Source organism: Diceros bicornis, chromosome X (genome assembly GCF_020826845.1).
Source record: "Diceros bicornis minor isolate mBicDic1 chromosome X, mDicBic1.mat.cur, whole genome shotgun sequence".
Classification (NCBI taxonomy): domain Eukaryota; kingdom Metazoa; phylum Chordata; class Mammalia; order Perissodactyla; family Rhinocerotidae; genus Diceros; species Diceros bicornis.
In genome coordinates this window covers 7,808,315-7,834,396 of record NC_080781.1, presented here as the reverse complement: position 1 = coordinate 7,834,396, position 26,082 = coordinate 7,808,315, and the positions used below count along the sequence as shown (strand labels likewise).

General features: G+C 45.0%; 1 protein-coding gene across 4 annotated transcripts in view; it reads right to left on the bottom strand.

The window, feature by feature from the left end:
- Positions 1-9,851: 9,851 nt before the first annotated feature.
- The window catches only part of WWC3 (WWC family member 3), a 118,539-nt gene continuing 102,308 nt past the window's right edge, over positions 9,852-26,082 (bottom strand). For all 4 annotated transcript variants that reach the window (XM_058535417.1, XM_058535419.1, XM_058535418.1 and 1 more), the window contains 8 exons: positions 24,855-25,022; positions 24,232-24,383; positions 22,579-22,744; positions 18,544-18,708; positions 14,969-15,061; positions 12,978-13,205; positions 12,360-12,487; positions 9,852-10,426 (listed from right to left, as the gene is read on the bottom strand). In XM_058535417.1, coding sequence (XP_058391400.1) covers positions 10,360-10,426; positions 12,360-12,487; positions 12,978-13,205; positions 14,969-15,061; positions 18,544-18,708; positions 22,579-22,744; positions 24,232-24,383; positions 24,855-25,022 — 1,167 coding nt within the window. In that variant the 3' untranslated portion in view covers positions 9,852-10,359. The remainder of the gene's footprint in view (positions 10,427-12,359; positions 12,488-12,977; positions 13,206-14,968; positions 15,062-18,543; positions 18,709-22,578; positions 22,745-24,231; positions 24,384-24,854; positions 25,023-26,082) is intronic.

Genomic DNA, 26,082 nt, shown 5'->3' with positions numbered 1-26,082 from the left:
TAAGCCACAGGGCCGGCCCTAAAGACCTGTTAATAAACACCTCTTGGGGGCCTGCCCGGTGGCGTAGCGGTTAAGTGAGTGCGCTCAGCTTCGGTGGCCCGGAGTTTGCAGGTTCGGATCCCGGGCTCAGACAGACGGATTGCTTGTCAGGCCATGCTGTGGTGGCGTCCCATATAAAGCAGAGGAAGATGGGCACGGATGTTAGCCCAGGGCCACTCTTCCTCAGCAAAAAGAGGAAGATTGGCAACGGATGTTAGCTCAGGGCTGATCTTCCTCACAAAAAAAAAAAAAACAAAACACCTCTTGGGTCAAAGGGGAAATACAAAGTGAAATTATAGAATTTCTTACAAATAATGATAATGAAAACTCAACATATCAGTTGACAGAGAAAAATGTATAGCACCAAATTGGCTCAGCAATATAAATTTAAAAATAAAAATAAACATACTCAACTCAAACAACTACAAAAAGGGCAACAGACACAAGAAAACAGAAAGATTAATAAAAATAAAAGCAGTATTTCATGAGCTATAAGACAGAAAAACAGCAGAACTAATAAATAAAATGAAAAGCTGGTTCTCTTTTAAAAAATAAGCCAATCATGAACCTAAACAAGGAAAAACAAGGGAGAAAATTCAAGTACAAAAAGTTGAAAATGACAGGGGGTAAAGAACCATCAAAACAAAGGAAATTGCCAAACGTTCTTCTGTACAGCTCTTTACAAATAAATGGGAAAACTTAAATGAAATAGATCATTTGAAAGAAAAATACAACTTGCCAAAATTGACCTCAAGAGACAGGTCTAAACAGATCAATTTCCATAGAAGAAATAGAGGGAGTGGTTTATGCAAAAAAGCATGCAGCATACCCAGATGGTTTCCCAACAGAAGTCTCCCAAACTTATCCTCTCTGAGCCAGGAAAAAGAAGAAAAACTTCCACATTTGCTTTATGGAGTATAACATTGATCCTCCACTTAGCAAAGACTGCACTAAAAAAATTACAGTGTATCAATCAAAAATCATAAATAAAATACTAGCAAACCACTCCAAGACACATTAATATCTATACATCATGAGCAAATGGAGTTTATTTTACAAAAGCAAGGGTGGTTCTCTATTAGGAAATCCATTAATACAATCCATCATGTTTTTAGAGCTAGGAAGGAAAAGCATGATCATCTCAGTAAATGGAGAAAAGGAATCTGAAAAATCCAACACCCATTCATGTTAAAAACACTCAAGAAAATAGAAATTGATGGATTCGTCCTTAACATCATGAGAGTGTGTGTGTGTGTGTGTGTACCGTGTGTGTGTGTGTGTGTGTGTGTGTGATTCACCTCCTAAAGCCAACATTTTATTTAAGGGGGAAACACTATCTTCTATAAAGACAGGAAAATGAAATAGGCAAAAACCTATCAAGAAGTACCCGAAATATTAAAATGTAAAAATGTAAAGCATTTCTGAAAGACACAAAATTAGTCTTGAACAAATGGAAATACATAATACATTCTTGGATAAGAGGATTCAACATCATAAAGATGTCAGCTGCCTCTAATTTGTAAATTTTATGCAATTCCAGTAACGATTCCATCACTTTTCCCCGCTGGAGCTAGACAAGTTGATTATAAAATCATTTGGAAGAACAAGCAAGGATAGCCAAGAAAACACTGAAAAAGAAGAAAGGAAGGAGGGCAAGCCCTAACAGATAACAAAACATACCAACAAGCTTCTATCATGAAAGCAGCCTAGCTCAGAAGAAAAGCACCCATTGAGACTACGCTGAGGGATCATTTCTCACCTTCGAAAGTGGCAAAGACTCACAATGTGACAACATTCTATTGGTGACGTTGTAGGGAAATTGTCGCAAACATTGCTGGTGAGAACACAAAATGGTATACCCCCTGGGAGAGAAATGTAGTGATGTCACAGACTAGGCACCTGGAGAAACTCAAAGGGGTGTTCAGAAGCAATTAACTGTTTTTCCAAGTTGTTTCTTTTCCTTTGTAGGTAAGGAGATGTAACCACCAGCCAGCCTGAAACTGACCAAGCCTCACCACAAGAGCTACGCCCATGACCTTTGCCTTATTTTTAATGCAAAGATCTCTCCAGGAGGAGCTTAGGCCTCATTATGTGGAAGCATGTTCTCCAACTGAGCCTGTGCAAGCGAATACCCGCCTCTCCCTTTTGAATATTCATTCCCCAAACAAATAAAATTTCCTGCTTTCCTTTGTTCGGGGACGCCATGACTTTGGAAATGATTCCTCATGGCCCCGTATTAGCTGCAAATACACTTTACTTTGTGAGACAACTTCTGCTAGTGTAGAGTCATATAACTCAGCAGGAGGCGAGCCCACGTGGTTCAGTAACAGTGATACCCAGGAAAACCCCATATGCATTTACCCTCTGACCCAGAAAGCCCACGTCTAGGGATCTATCCCATAGAACCTCTGGCAAAAATATGAAAAGATGTCTGCAGAAGGCTTTTCACTGCTGAATTATTTTTATAGCAGGAGACTAGAAACACCAGGAGATGGTTGAAGACTATGGTACATGCACTAATGCAGTGTGCAAAGGTGGAAAGAAATGGCGCAGACTGATACATACCACTCGGGGGGATGCGGGGCTCGGGGGAATGTATTTTGAATGTGGGACGGATGCGAATTTTGGGTAGCCACAGGGCAGATGGTAGCCATTCGAATGGTGGCCCTCCAAAAGACATGTCCACCTGGAACCTGTGAACGTGACCTTATTTGGAAGAGTCTTTGCAGAGGTAATTAAAGATCTTGAAATGAGGTCATCTTGCATTAACCGGTGGGCCCTAAGTCCAATGACACATGTTCTTATAAGAGATAGAAGCGTAAAAGACACATAGCATAAAGCGTGATGTGAAGAGGGGGCAGAGATTGGAGAGATTGTTCTACAAGCCAGGGAAGGCCAAGGATTGCAGGCAGCCCCCAGAAGCTGGAAGAGGCAGGTAGGATCCTCCCCTAGAGCCTCTGGAGGGAGCACAACCCTGCTGACTCCTTGATTTCAGACTTCTGGCCTCCAGAACTTCAAGAGAATAAATTTGTTGTTTTAAGCCACCAAGCTTGGGGTCAATTGCTACAGCAGCCAATATAGATGTTGGTGATTTCTGAGATATAGATATATCTCTTTTTTTCTTTTTTGCTGAGGAAGATTTGTCCTGAGCTAACATCTGTGCCAATCTTCCTCTATTTTATATGTGGATCACCACCACAGCATGGCCACTGACAAGTGGTGTAGGTCCATGCCTGAGAACTGAACCCAGGCTACTGAAGCGGAGTGCACCAAACTTAAACAGTAGGCCACGGGGCCGGCCCAACTGAAATATATATATATATATATATATTTCTTTTTTGGTGAGGAAGATTGGCCCCGAGCTAGCGTTGCCAATCTTTCTCTTTTTGCTTGAGGAGGATTGTCCCTGAGCTAACATCTGTACTGATCTTCCTCTATTTTATACATGGGATGCCACCACAGCAGGGCTTGATGAGTGGTGCGTAGGTCCGTGCCCAGGATCCAAACCCACGAACCCCCCGCCGCTGAAGCGGAGTGTGCGAACTTAAGCACCACACCACCGTGCCGGCCCCCTGAGATATATTTTTAAGTGAAAAAAGCCAGGTAGAGAAAAGTGTGTTTGGTGTACTACCATTTATCTGAGAAAGGGGAGCCAATACAAATACAGATGTGTACATATTTGTGTGTGTGTGTATATATATATATTCACATGTATATATATGTACACTCCTGTATATATGCATATATATTTGTGTATACACTTATATATGCTATCTGTATACTAACATTAAAAAATAAACAATGCAAGGAAAAATGGTATTTCTTAAATGGTTACTTGGAAAGACAGGGAAGAAAGAGTAGAAAGGCAAGAAGACAAACCAGACTCCTTTGAATATACCTTGTTTTGTATATTTGTCTTTGGAACCCTGTCAATATTTTATATAATTATAAAATAAAATTTAAAATCCAAAATAAAGTGAAACACGTGTATCCATCTGATAGCTTAGCCACACAGAAGGGAAATATGTCAAGTTACTTTATTACTTTTTTTTTTGTGAGGAAGCTTGGCCATGAGCTAACACCCATGGCCAATCTTCCTCTTTTTGCTGAGGAAGATTAGCCCTGAGCTAACATCTGTCGCCAATCCTCCTTTTTGCTGAGGAAGATTGGCTCTGAGCTAAAATCCGTGCCCATCTTCCTCTATTTTGTATATGGGATGCCTCCACAGCATGGCTTGATAAGTGGTGCATCGGTCCGTGCCTGGGATCCGAACCTGCGAACCCCAGACCACTGAAGCAGAGCGTGTGAACTTAACCACTACGCCACCGGGCCGGCCCTGTCAAGTTACTTTAAACCACAGTCATTTGACTACACATTCCTAGTGAGATACACCTGGACTAAAATTCCTGCAAGAAAAATGTCCAACAGTTTTCAGTAATTCTATTATTGCTGGCCATGTTGGTACCGTTATTCTGAAACTGTGGAGTATGTGTGTGATGTGGGATAAAGCAAATGAGAAATTATGTGATATTCTATCATCCCTTTATCCTTAAAAAAGAAAATACTGTCTATCTATTTAAAAGGCCTAAAAACAATGACCAACCCAGTAGCAATGAGTACTCCTAGCACCAAGAAACCAAGTCTCCCTGAAGAAATGACCATTGCCAGGTCAGAAACATCTGGTCATCCGGGATAGTGAGGAAGCCATCAAAGACCCCCGGGAATATAAAGGCTCCAGGAGCCAACCAGAAGAGGGTCCCCCCGACAAAGATGGGGGAATTAGAGCACCAATAACAACTCCAATGAATTAAAGCACACCAAATGTATTTAAATCCATGTGTTAATAATAAGGACACTAAAAAAAGATTTCAAAAACCAAAAACAAATTGGTCACCACTGTACACAGCTAGGGAGATAAGTCATTATTTTCACAACTGGTCAATAAAGAAAAAAATCAAGCATTTATCTTTTTTTTTTTTTTAAGAGTTTTATTTATTTTTTTCCCCAAAGCCCCAGTAGATAGTTGTATGTCACAGCTGCACATCCTTCTAGTTGCTGTATGTGGGACGCGGCCTCAGCATGGCCAGAGAAGCGGTGTGTCGGTGCGCGCCCGGGATCTGAACCTGGGCCGCCAGCAGCGGAGCGCACGCACTTAACCGCTAAGCCATGGGGCCGGCCCCTCAAGCATTTATCTTGCTTTTCCCATATTAACTGTGCCACTGGATAACCAAATAGATGAGTTTCTCTTTATAAAGTTATTTCAAAGTAAATAAGTTAAAAAAATTGATAAAATTAGAATATCATTTTCCAAACCTTGGTGAATTAATGGATCTATGCATTGATTATCAATAGTTGTGAACACTACAAAAAGAAACAGGATAAGCCATCTGATGGATGGACATATGAATGTCTTGTCACCCATCCCCCCCCAAAAAAGAAAGAATGAAGTGGAATCTGATCAAGCTTCTAGATTCAACAACAGCTTTTTTTCAGTATTTATTTATAGGAAATAAAGTTCAGAGGAACATGTTCAACTACACCACAGAGATACAATCAGCAAAGTCCAGAATGTGGGAGACCAGAGGATATGCAACCTTGTTTCTTGAACACATTTCAAGGGTATGTATGGGGGGAGTGTAGATCCTGTAGATTGAAAACAGACACAACTACAATGAGATACCACTCGGCACCTACTAGGATGGCTATGATCAAAATGACATAAGTGTTGGCCAGGATGTGGACAAACTGGAACCTCACACGCCGCTGGTGGGAATGTAAAACGGTGCAGCTGCTTTGGACAACAGTCTGGCAGTTCCTCAAAAGATCAAACATAGAGTTACCATAAGACCCAGCAATTCCACTTTTAGGTATAGACCCAAGAGAAATGAAAACATATGTCCACACAAAAACTTGAACATGAATAATCACAGCAGCATTATTCATAATAGCCAAAAAGTGGAAGCAACCCAAATCTCCATCAGCTGATGAATGGATAAAGAAAATGTGGTCTATCCACAAAGTGGAATAGTATTCAGCAATAAAAAGGAGTGAAGTACTGACACACACTACAATCTGGATGAATCTGGAAAACATTATGCTGACTGAAAGAAGCCAGACACAAGGCCACATATTGCATGATTCCATTTATATAAAATGTCAAGAATAGGCAAATCCATAGAGACAAAAAGCAGGTTAGTGATACTACTGGGAATCTATCCAACGCACCTGAAATCAACAATCCAAAGAGGCTTATGCACCCCTATGTTCATTGCAGCATTATTCACCATAGCCAAGAAGTGGAAGCAACCTAAGTGTCCCTCGACTGACGATTGGATTAAGAAAATGTGGTATATATATACAATGGAATACTACTCAGCCATAAAAAAAGACAAAATCGTCCCATTTGCAACAACATGGACGGGCGTGGAGCGTATTATGTTAAGTGAAATAAGCCAGAAAGAGAAAGACAAACACTGTATGATCTCACTCATATGTGGAATATAAACCAACACATGGACAGAGAAAACTGGACTGTGGTTACCCGGGAAGTGGGGGTGGGGGGTGGGCACAAGGGGTGAAGGGAGTCATATATGGGGTGATGGACAAACAAAAATGTACAACCCAAAATTTCACAATGTTAGAAACCATTAAAATATCAATAAAAATCAAAAAAAAAAAAAATTGTCAAGACCTGGGCCCTTCCCTAGGCCGATTAAATCAGAACAACGCAAAAAAAAAAAAAAAAAAAAAAAGCAGGTTAGTGATAGCCAGGGGCCAGGTGGAAGGGAAGATTGGGGGCAACTGTTAATGGATAGAGAGTTTCTTTCTGGGGTAATGAAAAAGCTCTAAAATTGATTGTAGTGATATTTGCACAATTCTGAATAAACTAAATACCACTGAGTTACATCCCTTATACAGGTTAATTGCATGGTATGTGAATTCTATCTCAAGAAAGCTGTTACCAAAAAAAAGATAAAAAAATCTCAATAAATGGATATTTGGCTTCTGCTCAGTTCAACAAATGAACGACATATGAGACAATTAGAAAGGTGAACTCTGGATATTTAATGACATGAAGGAATTATTATTATTTTTTTTAATTTTTATTTATTTTTTTCCCCCAAAGCCCCAGTAGATAGTTGTATGTCATAGTTGCACAGCCTCCTAGTTGCTGTTTGTGGGACGCGGCCTCAGCATAGCGGGAGAAGCGGTGCGTTGGTGCACGCCTGGGATCCGAACCCGGGCCACCAGCAGCGGAGCTCACGCACTTAACCGCTAAGCCACGGGGCCGGCCCTGAAGGAGTTATTAAATGTTAAGATGTGATAAGGATATTGGGCTTATGTTTATTTTTCACTTTTAGCAATACATACGGAAATATTTACAGCTGAACTGAGAAAGTGTATGGGATTTGCTTCAGAACCCAGGAGGGGAGACAGGTGTGGTGTAGACAGAACAAGATCAGCCACAACTGATCCGTGGTGAAGCGGGATAGGCCTGCATCTGTGTTCATTTTACTATTCTATTTTTATGTTGAAAAAATTATATGCATTATATAGTTAAGTCTCTAATTACATTTTTAAAAAAAAAAAATCACACATTTCCACTCTGTTCTTAAGGCAGCTTAGTTTAATTTTATAGAAGAAATACTCTCAAACAATAAAAATTACACAGAGAGACAAAAACAGAGATGAATACTGATTGTAACTTATTCCCACAACAGAAGCTTACTCATTTCGGCGGTGACGATTGAGTGATCAGATGAAGTGAAGACCCAATTCCCTTTTACTAGGTGTACTGTTTCTAAAGAACCCTGGTGGCAGATTTCGGATCATCTCTAGACTACAATTGCTGACAAAACATGGCAGAGTTTTCTTATCACGAGGCACAATTATGGACAAATTTAAACCTAAGATGAAAACACCCCTTAAGACGATAGGACTTCACTTTTCTGATGGGTGGGATATTTTCCGGGGGGGCGGCGGGGGGTGGCGGCAGTCTTAACTAGTCAGAAGCAGCAAAATCAAGTCATGAATGAGAAGCTGATGAGGGTGTTTCGAGTCCTCCTGCCTGCTCGGTGGCCTCCATCGCTGTCCACGTGCCCTTTCCGGCATGGACAGCGAGCAGCACAGAAGCCACCCCTCTGTCTGGCTTTTCTTTCCTTGCTTACTATGGTCCCGTTCAGGTGCGAGCGCAGACACACGCAGGGAGGCAGAAGTAAGTCGGAAAGGTGGCAACACAAGCACTCCTTGGACTGCTACCAAAGCAGGGGCTGCATTTGTTTCTGGTGAGGCAAAGGTGGGATTTTTTTTTAAACCCTGGGGTGGGGAAGCACTCCAAACAGAAATCTGTATATACTGGGCAGTGAACTGTATTTGAAAACCCACAGTGGGTTTTCCCCACATTGCTACTTAATAGGGGTTGCCAGAAGAGTTGCCTCAGCCCACCAACCCACTTAGAGAGCTTCAGGTGGCCGCTGTTCAAAAGCAGCGCCCAGACACTGCGTCCAGGGGACTCGCCCACGTCCAGCGAGCCGTGCACCTGAGACATAACTGACCTGCCCTCCACACCCCCCGAGGCCAGCAGCAGACAGGTCTTCCTCGGAGTGTAACTTTTCAACAGCTGGGGCACGAGAGGGCCTGCCACTGTCTCCACCTGCTCAGCGATGCTGCCTGCTGCGGCGTGGTTCTGGCAAGGCCCGACGTTTTGTGTTTCCACCTTTGTTGTGGGTATGTACACAGAGAAATTACAAAAACAAAAGCAAGACTAGAAGCAGAAATACATAGCAAGAGATGACAACAGTGCAAAAGCGTAAAGTTTTCCGTCTTACCACCACTGACAAATTCCATTGTCTGTGATAGGTCGCGTGTCAATGAAAGGCTTCTACAAAATTCATTTTGAATAAATGTAAAAGGGAAGGCGGGTTATGCAAGAGGGACGGTTACGGACTAATGAGAAGAGGGATGCTGATTAAAGGGGGGCATTTCCAAGGGAGGGACAGAAAGATCTAGAAGAGAGAGTTCTTTTCTTTTACATTTTGTGTGACCACCTCGTTTACTTCTCCGAGGCCTCATAAAGGAGAGTGCATTTCATATATAATAAATATGTATTAGGCAAATATTTATATCATTTGGCATTTTAAAAGAATAATGGTATATTTTTATTACATAAAAAAATTTTTCCTCATGAACTAGTTCTAAGATTTCTTAAGAAATATTGGGTAGATTAAAGTATGGGGGGGCATTCTGATTTAAATCAAATACCCTCCTGTAAGTGACTCGCTGGGTAATTCTAGTTACCCACACATGCTTCCTTCTACAAACAAGTGCCTTCACAAACTTTACCATGTCTATGTCGTAACCGCCATATCCATCAGCGGATTCACTGGTTCACTGAAAATGCACATTCCTAGTCCTCTTCTCACTTTCCTTCATGAAGAGTAGTGGAGCAGGAGTTCCACCACCACCCTCCCTGTGGGTCATGAGCAGATGGCGTGGACTCAAAGGCGGGGCTGCCCGAGGTCTGGTGAAGGAGGGCAGTGTGGGCAGCCACCGTACACAGGCTGGCAAAACCCCACGACATGGGGGCTCTGTGGCCTGCTTCAGACTCGTGGTGAGCACAGAAAGACACGTGATAAGACAACACAGAAATGAGAGGCTGTCAGTGCACGGCCCACACAGGAGACGGAGCTCGGCGCCGCACACACGGCCTGTGAACTACGACTGAACCACTGCAGATGTATCTCAACAGAACACAAAGAGCGTGCAAGTGTACAACATACATGATGAACGCACGTATGCAAACCTGACACCAGTGAGGAACGTAGCACATAGTGTTTGCATTTCGGGTGTCAGAAACAAAACCAGCCCCAAAGTTCCATTCTACTGCATGGCAAATACTGAAGAACAAAATTTCAGTCTTAAAATACATCTTAAAGTCAGTATTTTCCTTCAAGGAAAAAAAGTACTATAAATAAATTACAATACAGTGAATTTGCCTGAACTCACTTCGTTTCTGTCTTCCAGCCTTTAAGTCAAATAAAACAGCAAAAAAACTGTACACTCTTAACATGATAGTTGATCTTTTATAAAATAACCTGTCTTCAGAGATGTCAATTTCACAACAAGGGGAAACCAAGCCCTGTTGCCGTCACTATTATAGAATATACATGTATAGATAGATGGGTTTTTTTTTTTTTTTTTTTTACAAAATGTGTATATTAATAGCTTTGCACAAATATTTTAAAGACAAATTTAGCTAGTCTAAGAACTTCATGAAAATAAAACAGGCAGATAAATACTTCATGTGTACAAAGCACGACATCAAACGTCGTCGGCGGGCAGAGGAGGTACATTAATCCTTGGTCTCGTAAAAAATGCTATCTTCTCCCTGGGATTGGAAAGAAGGACAGGTTAGAAGCTGATATAAATGTAGTGAAAGCTGGTGGGAGGCTCTCATGTCAATGAGAGCTTTTCTTACAATTGGATTTCAATCCCTAACAACACACCTGTTTGTATACAGATCCTCTAAATTTTAACAGAAGTTATGAAGCCCCATGCAGGCAAGGGTTTGTCTGTCTCCAGTGCCTAGAACACTGCCTGGTATACAGTAGATGCTCAGTAAATATTTGCTTTATTAATAAATGAATGAAATGAAAATAAATGAATATATAAACGTATATAAATGAAGGAGTTCTAAATCATAATTGAAGAAAGATGTTATAGTGTTTTATGTTCATTTATGATACAGACGTGAAAATTCAGGGTATAAAACAATTAAGGCTAGGCCTTGTGGCTTAGCGGTTAAGTGCACCCGCTCCGCTGCTGGTGGCCTGGGTTTGGATCCCCGGTGGGCACCAACGCACCGCTTCTCTGGCCATGCTGAGGCCGCGTCCCACATACAGCAACTAGAAGGATGTGCAGCTATGACATACAACTATCTACTGGGGCTTTGGGGGAAAAAAAATAAAATTATAAAAAAAAAAACAAAAATAAAAAACAATTAAGGCTAAAAGTCACGCACATATTATTCAGCCATAAAAAGGAATGAAGTTCTGGGGCCGGCCCAATGACGTAGTGGTTAAGTTCACACGCTCCGCTTCGGCAGCCCAGGATTCAGAGGTTCAGATCCCAGGTGCAGACCTATATCCGCTTATCAAGCCATGCTGTCGCAGGCATCCCACATATAAAATAGAGGGAGATGGGCATAGCTGTTTGCTCAGGGCAAATCTTCCTCAGGAAAAAGAGGAGGATGGGCAACAGATGTTAGCTCAGGGCTAATCTTCCTCACCAAAAAAAAAAAAAAAAGGAATGAAATTCTGACACACACTACAACATGGATGAACCTCAAAAACATTATGCTAAGCGAAAGAAGCCAGACACAAAAGACCACATACTGATGACTCCACTTACGTGAAATGTCCAGTATTGGCAAAGCCACAGAGCCAGAAAGCAGGTTGGTGGCTGCCAGGGGCTGGGGGCGGGTGGAGTGAGGAGTGACTGCTTAATGGGTATGGGGTTTCCTTTTGGGGTGATGGAAATGTTTAGAAACTAGATAAAGGTGGTGGTTGCATAACACTGTGACTGTACTAAATGCCACGGAATTGTTCACTTTAAAATGGTTAATTTTATGCTACGTGAATTTCACCTCAATTTTTTAAAAAGTCAGACCCAAAAGAATATAGGTATAACTATGTAATTCTCCTCATATAAGAAGCAAAAACAGGAAAAACTAATCTATGCTATTCAAATTCAAGACTGTGGTTACTCTAGGGTGGAAAATCTGGGGTTGCTGATAATGTTGGATGCTTGCCATGTAGAGTTTGTGACGATTCACTGAACTATTATATACATATGATACGCACATTTTCCTGTATGTATAGTATGCTTCAGTCAAAAGTTAACTAAAAAGGCAAAGGTGATGTGTGTATGTGTGTGTATGTAAGTCACTGTGCTGTTTACAACAGCAAACATTTGGAAAGAAGCAGGTTATAAAATAGTCAGGTAAACTGTATCTATTAGATGAGACTTTATAGCCAAAAAAAGGTAACAGATCATGTGGCAACACAGGATATTTTAATTTAAAAAAAGCTAAATGCAAAATTGAACCTACATTATGATTACAAGTAGCACTTTGAAAAAAAACAGTGCCTAGGAAAAAAAGATAAGAAAACATCAAAATGCTAATAGCAGTGGGGATTCTTGTTTTGTTCTCAACTTCCTGTGGGTTTGTGTCAATCCTTACTTCAGTTTTCGTAATGATAAAGGAGTGACAGTAAAAAGAAAGCAGGACAGCAAGGCCTGCGGCTTCCCTTTCTCCCTACCTGAAGGTCTGCACCTGGATGGGCTCTTTGTGGTTCTGCCCGCGCAGCTGGCAGACCCCTCTGGAGGCCTTCTTTAGCATCTTCTCAGCTGCCTGTTCTTGATGGAAGTCGAGTTTGGTCTGTCTTGTCTGGAACAGCAACATTGGATGAACAAGACGTTTTTAATTCTAGTTTTAAGGAAGAATGAAGCCACTCCCAGCTCTGGGAACCCAGAGGGGAGAGAGGCCCACCCCATCCACTCCCCCCAGGGAATCTTCACAGGAGCTACTCGGGGTCACTGGGGTCATGCCTCACAGACAGGGCACCCAGGGAGCGAGGAACGGGAATTCTGGCAGCAGGGCCAGGGATTCCTTCCTCCAGCCCCCGCGCCCCCACCCCCTGGCCCGGGCACCTCAAAGCCTCACGATGTGTGTTGCTGCCACCTCGAACACCAGGTGCCTGGCCCATGGAGGAAGAAACCCAGCTCCTCGAGATGAGCGCTTGTATCGTTTACATTACAGTTTTATCATCTGAAATGCTTACTGCAGAATCCAAGAACCCTGGGGCAAACGGCAGTGACCGTGACCAGGCAGACGTGGGAAGCCAAAGGGACCGTGAAGCAGGCCCCGGGCCTCTTACCTGCCTCTCGGCTTCCTTCAGCAGACTCCGGAATCGCTCATCCCGCAGCACCCAGTGCGGGAGGTCGGTCTGACCTCGGAGCTGGGCGTCTTCTAACCGCTGCCTCAGTTCTCGAAGGGTGCAGATCTCCTCGTTCAGCTGCCTCTGCCGCGTTCTCGACGCCTGAAGATCCAGCTCCAGGTCCAGGGAGGTGCGGGCCATGAGCTCGGCCAAGGAGGACCTGCAGGACTGCAGGAGACAGCAGCAGTGAACACACACACTAACCAGGCATCTGGATGCCACGTGGCTGGCAAGCTCAGGCCTTCTAGAAGGTTCTTCCACAATTAATGGAAGACGGGGCAATCACAGTTATTGGAGAGGTGTTTTTCTACACATGGCCTAATGTTAAAAAAACATAGATTTGGGCAAGATTAATTTAAATCTCCAGTTCAATATCAAGTTAGTGACAACAAATTGTTTTCTTTAATGATAACCTATATATTTGCAAAAGTATAAAGAAATAGACCCTCTCATATGGGGCTGGCAAGATCAAAAATGGGCATAATCTTCCTGAAGTATTATCTGACAATATATATCAAAAGCCAAAAAATATGCATTTTCTTTGGTTCTGAAATTTCATTTTGACTTACATTTGAAAGGCACAACTGATGATGTGCGAAAGTGATCCAACTAAGGTTTATAACAGAAAAAAGCCAAAATATATAACAAGAGGAAACTGACTAAATAAATTACAAGGCCAGCATAAAATCCATCCATTGTACACAGTTGAAAAAATATATTGACATGGAAAATCTTAAATGATCCACTGTATAAGGGGGAAAAAGCACATCATAAACTATGAGTGTTTTTTGTTTAAAAAATTATACATACACACCCATGCAGGTGCGCACACACACGCAAGCTGTCAAAAACTCTCCTCCCTCTATAAGCCTCAAGTAACCAAATCTGCTGTTTTCAAGAAAAGTCCTAAGACAAGGAAAGAATTTTGTATGCGGAGCTGAGAGCAGTACTTCCCACCCAATGGGAAACCACCCTGGGAATGGCAGTTAGTGCAGCAAAATCACAAATCCATGGGCACATCAGCGTGTGCAGTGGACTGAATAACTGTATGCTTTTTACACACACGTAACACTATTCTGCACATACACAGAATTTAAATGCAAATATATGATGTGACTTAATAAATACGAATTCATTTAAAAGCACTGCTGAATTCACAGCAGAGCTCAGCGGTTCTCAACCAGGGGTGACTTGGCCCCCCAGGGGACACCTGGCAATGTCTGGAGACATTTTTGGTTGTCACAACTAGGGGGAGGGGTACCACTGACAACTAGCGGGTCAAGGCTAGGGATGCAGCTCAACGTCCTCCAGTGCACAGTCCAAAATGTCAACAGTGTTGCTACTGAGAAATAACTTCTGCAGCTGAATTATGTATTTTCTTACCATTCTCAGTCAGCAGCTGCTCTAGATAAAACCAGCACATGGAAATCTGGGATTTTTTTTTTTCTTTAAAAGAATCCTTGCTTAGAAAAGACAAGGAACCACTAGCTTACAAACTAAAAGCAGCAAAGCTTTGTAAATTGGTGTGATGTGGAGAAAAAACTTGGTGGGTAAAGGAAATGAAAACCTAGAACAGTCCTATGTAGAAGAATGCTCTATGTTGAAAAATTTAAATTCTCTAAACTTTACATACTCCTCTGTCAAAAAAGAAAAAAAAAATTTCTTATGTAGAATGGTTGACTGTTTATTTTTATATATTTTATTAATTTATTAAGTTTGTATATGTAAAGATCATGAATTATCTTAGATCATGACATTATCTCAGGAAATTAAGAAATATTGGTAACATTTGACATTATATGTGCTTTTAAAATTATACCTAAGAAGGAAATAAATATACTACCTTTTAATTAATATTACCTAAAATATTATTGTATAAAAACAACTCCCAGGGTAAGTATGGATTGCATATTAGTTTATGTGGCACACACCTGCTTGTAGCGAAGGGTTCGTCTTTCCAAAGTGTTTCGGACAAAGGGGGACTTCCGGGGCAGTGTTGAACTGTCGCTGTCACTACGATAAAGCTGCACCAAAAAGAATGATGTTCAGAAGCACTTTCTCAGAAATTCAATATTCATTCTCCCTGTGTACTCTGAATTGGACCATTTCGTTTCTCCTCACAGGTACTCAAACGCACTTAGGACTGTCAGCGCTTTTACCAAGACTTCTGGTTTCAGTTAAGACAAAACCTACACAGGAGTTTCAAGTAAATTGAAAGACAAAAAAAACAAACCAAAGAAACAAACCAATCCCACACCCTCCTTCATGCTTATCAATCAAACCATGTGATGCTTCCAGGCTAATGGAGTCTACAAAATTCCTGTCCTGTCAATACTAACTGCGTCCTGGGCCGGCCCTATGGCTTAGCGGTTAAGTGAGCACGCTCCACTGCTGGCGGCCCGGGTTTGGATCCCGGGCGCGCACCGACGCACTGCTTCTCCGGCCATGCTGAGGCCGCGTCCCACATACAGCAACTAGAAGGACGTGCAGCTATGACATACAACTATCTACTGGGGCTTTGGGGGAAAAAAATGAATAAATAAAATTATTAAAAAAAAAAAAAATACTAACTGCGTCCTGATAATGTGCATGATGCTCAAGAAGGCCACCACTGTCCTCAGCGCTTTTCACTTGTTATCAGTCATTCTCATTTGCTCTATTTCTGGCTTTGGCAAGAGCTGGGAAAAAACGGCTTTCCAAAAACAGAGACTCGTTCCCGGTAGTAGGACAAGCCAGTACCACTGACACCCACTCTGCCAGTCAGGGGAAAAGGTCTGCTTTTATTTGTTTTTGTGAGGAAGATCAACCCTGTGCTAACATCTGCCAATCCTCCTCTTTTTTTTTGTTGCTGAGGAAGACTGGCTCTGGGCTAACATCCGTGCCTCATCTTCCTTCACTTTATATGGGACGCCGCCACAGCATGGCTTGCCAAGCGGTGCATGGGTGTGCGCCCAGGATCCGAACCGGTGAACCCTGGGCCGCCTCAGCAGAACGCACGCACTTAACCGCTTCTGCCACCGGGCCGGCCCCGAAAAGGTCTGCTTTTAAAAACAAAAATAAATAATGCCTTCTTCATGGGAGCTAAGACAGTACGGATTTCATTTGGTGGTGGGTTCTTGCTTCAGGATCAATGTGTATCTGTGTGAAAACCAACCTCCTTGCCTTCATGGCCTTATTTTCCATGCCAATTAACCCAAAATACTCAGGAAATGCCCTGGGACAGCAGTTTACATGCCCCTTGATCACTATACACATATATACAAACAAAGAGGCCGCTAAAAGCGTCGCCAGTAAATGCACGCTTTCACGCAGGGTGCAGAACACAGCACATGAGTTGGAGCCCTTTCTCTGGGGAGTGAAGGATTTCCTCCCTTACCACCCTATCCTATTCAATAAGCAGGCTTGACTCTGCTCCGAGGTGGTTTGGTAAGAGTCTAGAATAAGGAACGGAAGTGAGGACGGCCCTGGATCTAGTACCTTGACGTGTTCGGTTAAGCATCAGTCCCCACAGGGCTGCAGCCTGATGGGGCGGGAGTGCCCGGGCCTGACCCTGTCCTACCCAGGACAGCCTCGACTCGGACACCTCGCTTCTGTGGGGAGAAGAGCAGCAGGGCTCGAAAATGGCAGAAAGGCGGCTTGGGCCACTGAGGCCTCAACCCCCGCTGTTCACTCCTGTGCAGTAAATGATTAACCTTGCCCCAAGAAAGGTTTGGTCCTTGCCCATCTCCTGGGACGTGACCCTGGAATGTCCTGCCTAAGTGTCTTTGTTTACCTGGGGACCTCGGGCCAGGCCACACGGTCTCTGCTAACAATGTGATTTATGGTGGGGGCCCTGGGCCATCAGCTTGACCTCTGCGGGGGGGCTGGAGACTAGAGTCAGCCATGCAGGCAATCAGCTATACTACATGACCAACCCCCACAAAAAGCCTGGACACCAAGGCTCTGGTGAGCTTCCCTGTCGGCAATACTCCATGACTGTTGTCACTCGTCACTCCTGGGAGAGGTAAGAGCTGTCCACACAACCCCACTGGAAGAGAACAGCTGGAAGCTCACGCCTGGTCTCTCCTGAATGCTGCCCTACACGCCTCTTCCCTCTGCTGACTTTGGTCTGTATCCTGTCACTGTAATAAACCATAATGGTGAATATAACGGCTTTTCTGTCAGTCCTAGCAAATTACTGAACCCAAGGGTGGGCCCAGGGACCCTGCACCACACTCCTGATGTCTCCTGCACGGATATGAGGGTCTGTTTCTTTTGTATGATCTAACTCTGGCTTTGCCCTAACGGAGCCAGCTCCTTCGCAGCCTCTTCAAGGGAAGGTGCTTTCTTCAACAAGCCCCATTCAGAGATGGGAAGGGTCAAAGTTCTTCTCAATCCAAACAGTCCCTCCAGGCCACTGTGTCATGACCACTTATCCTTAAAATTCCCTTCTCTATCCTCATCCGTGCTGCCACTGTCACACTGCCACTGCCTGCCAACATGCTGCCCTATCTTCAAAGATCACAGCGGGTTAGGTCTCCCTCTCTACCTATCTCAGGGTTCTCAACATTAGAATCATCTGGGAGCATCCCAAAACTCTGATGTTCAGCCCCACATGTAACCAGTGATGAATCTTGGGGGTGGAACCCAGGCACCAGCATTTTGTGAAGCCCCCCCCAAAGTGACTTGACTGCAAGGTGTAGCCAAGGTTGAGAACCACTCAGCATCTCCTGCTGTCACCCTCGGGGTGAGAATTTACAAGTAGGGGAGTCAGAACCCACTGTCTCAGCACCTCAAGTCTTCAAGGCTGCTGTCTTCCCTGGGACCCCTAATAGAGCCACACTACAGGACTTCTAACCACTCAGTCACCTGACTTCCCAATCTCAACCCAATTCAAGATATTCCCTGTTCCAACTTGTTAGTCCCTAGATTGATGTAGAAATGATGCCCTCTGCTTCCTGACCACAATTTGCTGCACATGCAGGCACACTTCAGAGGTATTGCAGGTTCGGTTCCAGATCACCACAATAAAGTGAGTTACATGAATTTTTTGGTTTCCTGGTGCATGTAAAAGTTATGTTTACACTATACCGTGGTCTATTAAGTGTGCAATAGCATTATGTCTAAAAAAACAATGTACATACTGTAATTAAAAAATAATTTTTGCTAAAAAATGCTAACCATCACCCGAGCCTTCAGCGAGCCTTCAGCGAGCAACCTTTTTGCTGGTGGAGGGTCTTGTAAAAAATACAATTATCTGCAAAGCACAATAAAACGAGGTATGCCTCTACAACACTGAAGATCTGGGGAGAAATGTATTAGAATCCTGAAGAAATCCAGAGTCAGATGTGCACGGGGTGAGGGGGGGATGAAACCACGCTGATTCCACATCCACACATGCGTGATGCTCATTTCTTGTATTATTTGCGAAAACACATGTCTTTCAGCATAAATAGTAAAAAATAGAACACGACAAAGGGGGAAAAAAGAAAATATTCCAGACAGTGGCAAAGGAATTCCAACTTACTCTGCAAACATACTGACTTCGTGCTCCGGGCGAGAAAGTCTGTGAACGGACAATTGTGCTACTCCGAACGAACGGCGCCCCGCGGGCCCTCCGGCTGGGCCTCTCCTTCGGAAGACTCGCTACTTCTTCTGGGAAGAGATCTTCCGTGTTGGTTTCCTTATCAACCTAGACAGTAGTTCATTATTACCATGACTGTTTCTAGAACATAAGCAACAAACTTCACATGAACCGTCCTTGCCTTCTCCACCTGGAGTTCTAACCGGCATTTCACACTTACGTCCAAAACTGAATTTCTGATGTTCCCTCCCCCCACACACCCCTCCTCCTCTTACAAGGATCGCTACTTTCCATTTGTTTACACGAAAAAAATTTTCGTGTCATCCGGGACTCTGCTCTCGTTCCCACTCCCCATCCCCGGTCCAAGATCAAATCCTGTTGGCTCCATGTTTGAGATGAAGCATGTTTTGACCACTTGTCACCAACCCTCCATCTGAGTCACCATCATCTCGTGCCCGATTAGCACAGTAGGCTTCTCACCCGTCTCCTCAGCTCCACACCTCCTCCCCGCTTCAATCTCTCCTCAACACAGCAACCAGGCAGATCCTGGTGAAACTGAAGTTAGAACTGGCAATTCTACTCCTAGGCATATGCCCAAGAGAACTGAAAACAGGTGTTCAAACAAGTACTTGCACATGAATGTTCACAGTAGCATTATTCCATCAGCCAAAAGGTGGAGACAGCCTACATGTCCATGTATGGATGAATGAATAATAAAAATGCGGCATACCAATGCAAGGGAATACTACTTAGCCATGAAATGGAGTAAAGTTCTGACACATGCTACAGTGTGGATGAACCTTGAAAAGATCCTGGTGAGTGAAAGAAGCCAGACACAAAAGGCTACATACTTATGATTCCATTTACATGAAACATCCAAAATAGGCAAATGCATGGAGACAGAAAGCAGACTGGTGGTTGCAGGGGCTAGGGGAGAGGGGATGGGGAGTGACTGTTCAGGGGTGCAGGGTTTTACTTGGGGGTGATGAAAATGTTTTAGAACTAGACTGAGGTGGTGGTTGCACAAAACTGTGAAGGCACTAAACGCCCCTGAACTATTCACTTTGAGATGGTTCATTTCATTTTATGTGAATTTCATGTCAAAAAATTATTTTAGGGGAAAAAAAAATCAACAAAAAGCCTTAAGTCAGATCACCCCAGGGCTCAAAACCATCCACCAGTTTCCCAACCACCTCAGAGAAAACTGAGAGTCCCTAATGGGCTCTACACAACTAGCTCCTCCACTCCTCTGTCCTCAGCCCTGACTCCCCGACCCACGCTGCCCTCAAGGCGGTTCTCTCGCCAGCCCCCCACTCCCACCCCCCGCCTGCACTTGCAGCTCCCTATACCTGAACGCTCTTCCCCAGCGCCGCGCAAGGCTCCCTGAGCCTCCTTCCTTAAGGCCTCTACTCAAAAATCGCCTTCTCGGGCCGGCTCCGTGGCATAGAGGTTAAGTGCGCGCGCTCTGCTGCTGGCGGCCAGGGTTCGGATCCCGAGCGTGCACTGACGTACCGCTTGTCAGGCCATGCTGTGGCGGCGTCCCATATAAAGTGGAGGGAGATGGGCAGGGATGTTAGCCCAGGGCCAGTCTTCCTCAGCAAAAAGAGGAGGATTGGTATGGATGTTAGCTCAGGGCTGATCTTCCTCACACACACACACAAATCGCCTTCTCGGGGAGGCTTCTATGATCTTTCTTTCTTTTTTATTGTAAAAAAACACATAACATAAAATTTACCATCTTAACCCTTTTCAGTGTACAGTTCGGTAGTGTTAAATATATTCACACTACTGCGAAACAAATCTCTAGAACTTTATCTTCCCAAACTGACATTCTGTCCCCATTAAAAAGCAACTCCCCATTCCTCCCCGCTCCCCTAGCCCCTGGCATGCAACCTTCTACTCCGTCTCTATGAATTTGATTATACTAGGGACTTCATTTAAGTGGAATCATACAGTATTTGTCCTTCTTTGACTGGCTTAGTTCACTTAGCACAATGTCTTCTTCAAGATTCATCCATGTTGTAGTATGTGACAGGCTTTCCCTCCTTTTAAGGCTGGATAATATTCCACTGCGCGGGTAGACCACACTTTCTCTACCCATTCACCCATCAATGGCCATCTGGGCTGCTTCTGCCTCTTGGCTTTTGTGAATAATGCTGCTATGAGCATGGGTGTGCAAATACCTCGTGGAGACCCTACTTTCAATTCTTTTGGGTATATATCCAGAAGTGGGATTGCTGGATCATATGGCAGTTCTATTTTAAATTTTTTGAACAACCTCCATACTGTTTTCCATAGAAACTGTTCCATTTTACAACCCCGATCTTTCTAAAATATATATATTTTAGAAATTGCATATATATATGCAAATTTATATTTCTAAATGTAAACCGTTTCTAAAATGGTACATCTTTCTAAAAATGCAAACCCCGCTTCTCCACCATCTCATCCTCCGGCAGCCCCTCTACCTCAGACACTGTTGTATTTGACTGATTGACTCTCTATTGCCTGCCTCCCCCCGAGGGCAGGACTTTCCATTTATTTTCTTCGCCGTTGCATCTGCAACGCCTAGCACCTACCCCCACACACACACGGAAAGAGAGGATGTAGACATGGTGAAGAACTAACAATTGGGGAATCCAGGCGAAGGGTATAGGAGTATTAGTTGTATTATTCTAGCAACTTTTCGGTACATTTGAAGTGTTTCAAAATTAAAATTTGGGGCGAGCAGGACACATTAAAGCAGCCTCCCACAGCCACTCCCCCTGATTTGGGCCGATGCTTTTCAAGGTCTTAGAAAGCCGAACAACGGCAACTGCTGGCAGCCTTGTCCAGAACAGCTCCCCCGGAGGTGCTTCGTGCGCTGCACTTGGGGAGCTGCCGAGGGGGCGGGTTTCACTTCTCTCAGTACTTGCGTTTTGGGGTGAGAGCAGGGGCCATGGTGATAAAATGTGATGAGTTAAACAGTTTGAGGACAAAGTTTCAATAGAGCATTGATTCAGTGTCTCCCAACCTCACTGGGTTCCCGAGACATTTATCACTGCAAACATGAAAGATTTCCTCACTGAAGATATGGTGACGAGCACAACTGAGATCAGGTGAACAGAAGGGCCAAAAGGTCGCCTTGCTGTGCTTAACATCACAGAGGGAGACAAGAAGCTACCAGTGCCTAATACCTTGGGACGCAGGAATATCCTGTGCCGTATGTGGCCCCAAAGATGGGAATGGATCATCACTGGATGGCATATGAAGGAGTAAAAATCTACCCTTTTTAGTTGTAGTTGTCCTTTCTTTCTTTCTTTTTTTTTTGTGAGGAAGATCAGCCCTAAGCTAACATCCATGCTAATCCTCCTCTTTTTGCTGAGGAAGACTGGCTCTGAGCTAACATCTATTGCCAATCCTCCTCCTTTTATTTTCCCCAAAGCCCCAGTAGATAGTTGTATGTCACAGTTGCACATCCTTCTAGTTGCTGTATGTGGGACACGGCCTCAGCATGGCCGGAGAAGCGGTGCGTCGATGCACGCCCGGGATCTGAACCCGGGCTGCCAGTAGTGGAGCGCGCACACTTAACCGCTAAGCCACGGGACTGGCCCATGTCCTTTCTTTCAATTGAAAGTTGACAGACCTCTCTACGGTACCTGCTGTGCCCGTCTCAAGCCGTTTACAGATCTAAGGCCAGTCACTTCTTTTCCTTGGCTCTTGGTAAAATACGGCCTTAGCTATCCTGCCCTAATCCAAAAGCACGGTCCGTTTTATACCACGCCTTCCCCACAGCCAGTGTCCCCTGGTGTGTCTATAAGGAAGCCATGTTGTCCCACCCGTGGGTATGAGCCTGTCAGCTTCCGTGTCCCTTAGTCCCTCTCCTCTGCCCATTCCCTCACGTGTCACATGGAGGATGTGGGACACACGCTCTCCCTCCTGGTGTCGTGTGGCAAAATGTCAGGGGCTCCATAAAACCCCTTGACCTTTCCTACTTACCTTAAGGGGTGGGGGCTGGAGCTTCTCGGGGCTGTAAGGATCTGTCTGGCCAGCAAATGTGTGTCCATGGATGGAGTCGATACCAACGCAACAAGGCTCTGGGTGCGGGGGGCTGGTCTGGGTGCAGCTGCTACAGCCACTGTCGACTGAGTCGGCTTGCCAGCTCCTAAAGTAGACATTGCCCAAGGCCACACAATGTGCACCAAGGGACTGAGTTCACCGCTGCCCCCAGAGCACAGCAGCGGAGGTTGCCAATAGGACCTATTTGCTTCCAACGACTGAAGACGGGTGCTTTCCTCATAGTAAGAGGGCATTTACGTTACCCAGGGAAGACAATGCTACAAGGCCTTTCATGAAGGGGGTCTGTGTTTATCACCCAACGGCAGCTGCTACAGCTTCGAGAATCCTGAACCTCCTCCCTGAGGCCCTCCCAGCTCCCTGCCCGTCTCTGAGCCCAAACACCCTTCCCCTCTGCCATGCACTTTCCCTCCCTAAAATAAATTCCTCTCTAAAATAAATCCAGGGAAAGCTATAGGAAGAAGCAGGACGCTTTGGAAATATGAAGCTCTTTATGGGAAACGTGGAAGTAAAGCAGTATGACAGGACTTCCGGAAAGGATCAGATGGAAACCAATTCACTGGACGAGCTTGCTCATCTGAATTACTCCTCTGCTGCAGCCAGGTCTATACTGAGTCAGGGATTCACCAATAGGCTGCTTCAGGAAAAACGTAAAGGGACACTGCATGCTTCCGTTTAGATGAAAAACCCAGAAGAGGCAAATCCAGAGAGACAGCAAGCAGATTAGCAGCTGCCAGGGGCTGAGGGAGGAGGAATGGGGGTGACCGCTAATGGGTATGGGGTTTCTTCTTGGCACGATGAAAATGCCCTAAAACTGTGTGATGGTGGTGGCACAACTCTGTGAGTGTACCAAAAACCACTGAGCTGTCCACCTCCAATGGGTGAACTGTATAGTAGGGAGATTATATCTCGATTAGGCTGTTTCAAAAAAAAAACAACGTAAAGGGACCTTATTGTATTCAATCATGGCAGAGCAGAGTCACTGGACAGTCCCACTCTTTAAGAGACATTCTGGAACAGAAGCAAAAGGGAAAAAGTCTGCCCAGAGAGCTGGGGGACAAGGTCAAGGTACTGCCCTTGTCCAGATCAGCATTCAATTCCCCACAAGAATCCCAACTTCTGGGCAATGGTATTGAAGAATCACCCAGCACATTCTACAGAGGCATGGACGAGAAATGCAACTTGCACCCAAAGACCCCCGAGAGAGCCAGGGCTGACTAACACACTGGCCGCCTCCTCTCCAAGAAAATGTGCTTCATCTCCCTGGCACTTTTTTTTTGTGTGTGTGTGAGGAGATCAGCCCTATGCTAACATATGCCAATCCTCCTCTTTTTTTGCTGAGGAAGACTGGCCCTGGGCTAACATCCATGCCCATCTTCCTCTACTTTATATGGGACGCCGCCACAGCATGGCTTGACAAGCGGTGCGTCGGTGCACACCCGGGATGCGAACCGGAGAACCCCGGGCCGCCGCAGCGGAGCGCGCGCACTCAACTGCTTGCGCCACTGGGCCGGCCCCTCCCTGGCACTTTTGAAGGACCCTTGCCCAGGGCAGCCCCACTCTGAGCCCCCTAACCTCTCGGAGGCGGCCTCGGCCTGCTCCTCCTTCGGCACCATCTCCAGAACCCCCTCCTCGGTGCTCTCCAGCTTCGCCCGCTCCTCAGCCAGCTCTCTCTCCACCGCCTGCAGCTGTGCTGTGGTTCTAGCCAGCAGCACCGTCACCGCGTCCTGCGGGGGGAAAGGGACATTTCTGAGCACCAGCTTAGACCAAGAGCTCCTCGCAGCATGGCAGAAAGCAGGCGCGGTGCACACCCCACAGCAGGACAGTGAGCGTCCACTCTGCCAGGCTGGTGGCTGCTCTTCAGCAGGAAGAAATCCACCCCGCTGTTAGCAGTAAGACAGGAGCTTGGCCTGTTTGTGTAGCAATCAGGGCTCAAATTGAAAAACAACCAACGTGTCAATCACGATCATGAACACGTTTGCATTAAAAGGTCTGTCAGTTCTCTGGACGGAAGGAATGACCAGATATAGCAATACGTGCCATTTTTATCACTTCCCTTGAAACTCTGCTCCTTCATCGCCACTATGTTCTAAGACTAAGTCTACACAGATGCTTCTTAGAAATGACTTCCCCCAGTAAAAGCCAGTCTCAAAGTCGGGAAGCAGCAGCGATCTGTTCTGTAGGCCAGGCCCGTGTACCGTCTTCCCGGAGGCGGCGAGCTCGGGGTCCCAGGCGGCGCCTTCTCCGGCCCGCTCACTCTCCTGGGCCCGGGGCGGCTCGGGGCTGGTGAACACCTGGACCGAGTACCAGCGCAGCTGCAGCTCGCTCGGACCCTCACAGTCGGCCAAGTTAATCTGAGCAATGCCCTGCACGGGGGTGGAAAAAAAGCAGAAGAGGCAGTGAATGATTTCACCTCAACAACCCATGGGAAGCTTTTAAAACATCAAGGCGACCCTTCAATCTTAACCAGAAAGGATATAAAATGTTTCATTGCTATTCAAAGGACTGCCGTAAAATGAAAGTGGTCGCAGAGGATCCTAATGGGGGCAGCTCCTGATTGCTTCTTCAGCCCAACAGAAAGTGCTAGAAGGGGAACAAGGGCAGAGAACGGACAACCTGGAGGGGTGGTCGGGCTCACGTTCTGCCACTTGATGAGCTGCTGATTCTCTCAGAAATTTCTGAAATAAGAGAGGACTGGCTGAACTCTACAATCTCCAATTCTGCAAATGAGAGGCAAGACCAACGGGAAAATTCCACCTTGGAAAGAAATCCCACCCCAGCTTCCAGGTCCTGACCCAGCAGTGGCTGGCTGCGGTACTGAAGGCAAACTACGGACTTGCCTAGTTCTACGGTTGCCAGATAACATATAGGGCATCCAGGTGAATTTGAATTTTAAATAAACCATAGATTAAAAAAAAAAAAGTATAGGGCCGGCCCCGTGGCTTAGTGGTTAAATGCATGCGCTCCGCTACGGGCGGCCCGGGTTCGGATCCCGGGCGCGCACCAACGCACCGCTTCTCCGGCCATGCTGAGGCCGCGTCCCACATACAGCAACTAGAAGGATGTGCATCTATGACATACAACTATCTACTGGGGCTTTGGGGAAAAAAAGGAGGAGGATTGGCAATAGATGTTAGCTCAGAGCTGGTCTTCCTCAGCAAAAAGAGGAGGACTAGCATGGATGGTAGCTCAGGGCTGATCTTCCTCACATAAAAAAAAAAAATGTATAAGTATATCCCAAATATTGCATGGGACATACTTATACTAAAAAAGTACCCATGGTTTATTTGAAATTCAAATTTAACTGGCCATCCTATATTTTTATTAGCCGAATTTGTCAACCCTACTTAGTTCCCTCGACTGAAAATGGGGATAATACAGAAGCTGTCACATAGGAGTTTTGTAAGTATTAGTGGAGATAATATA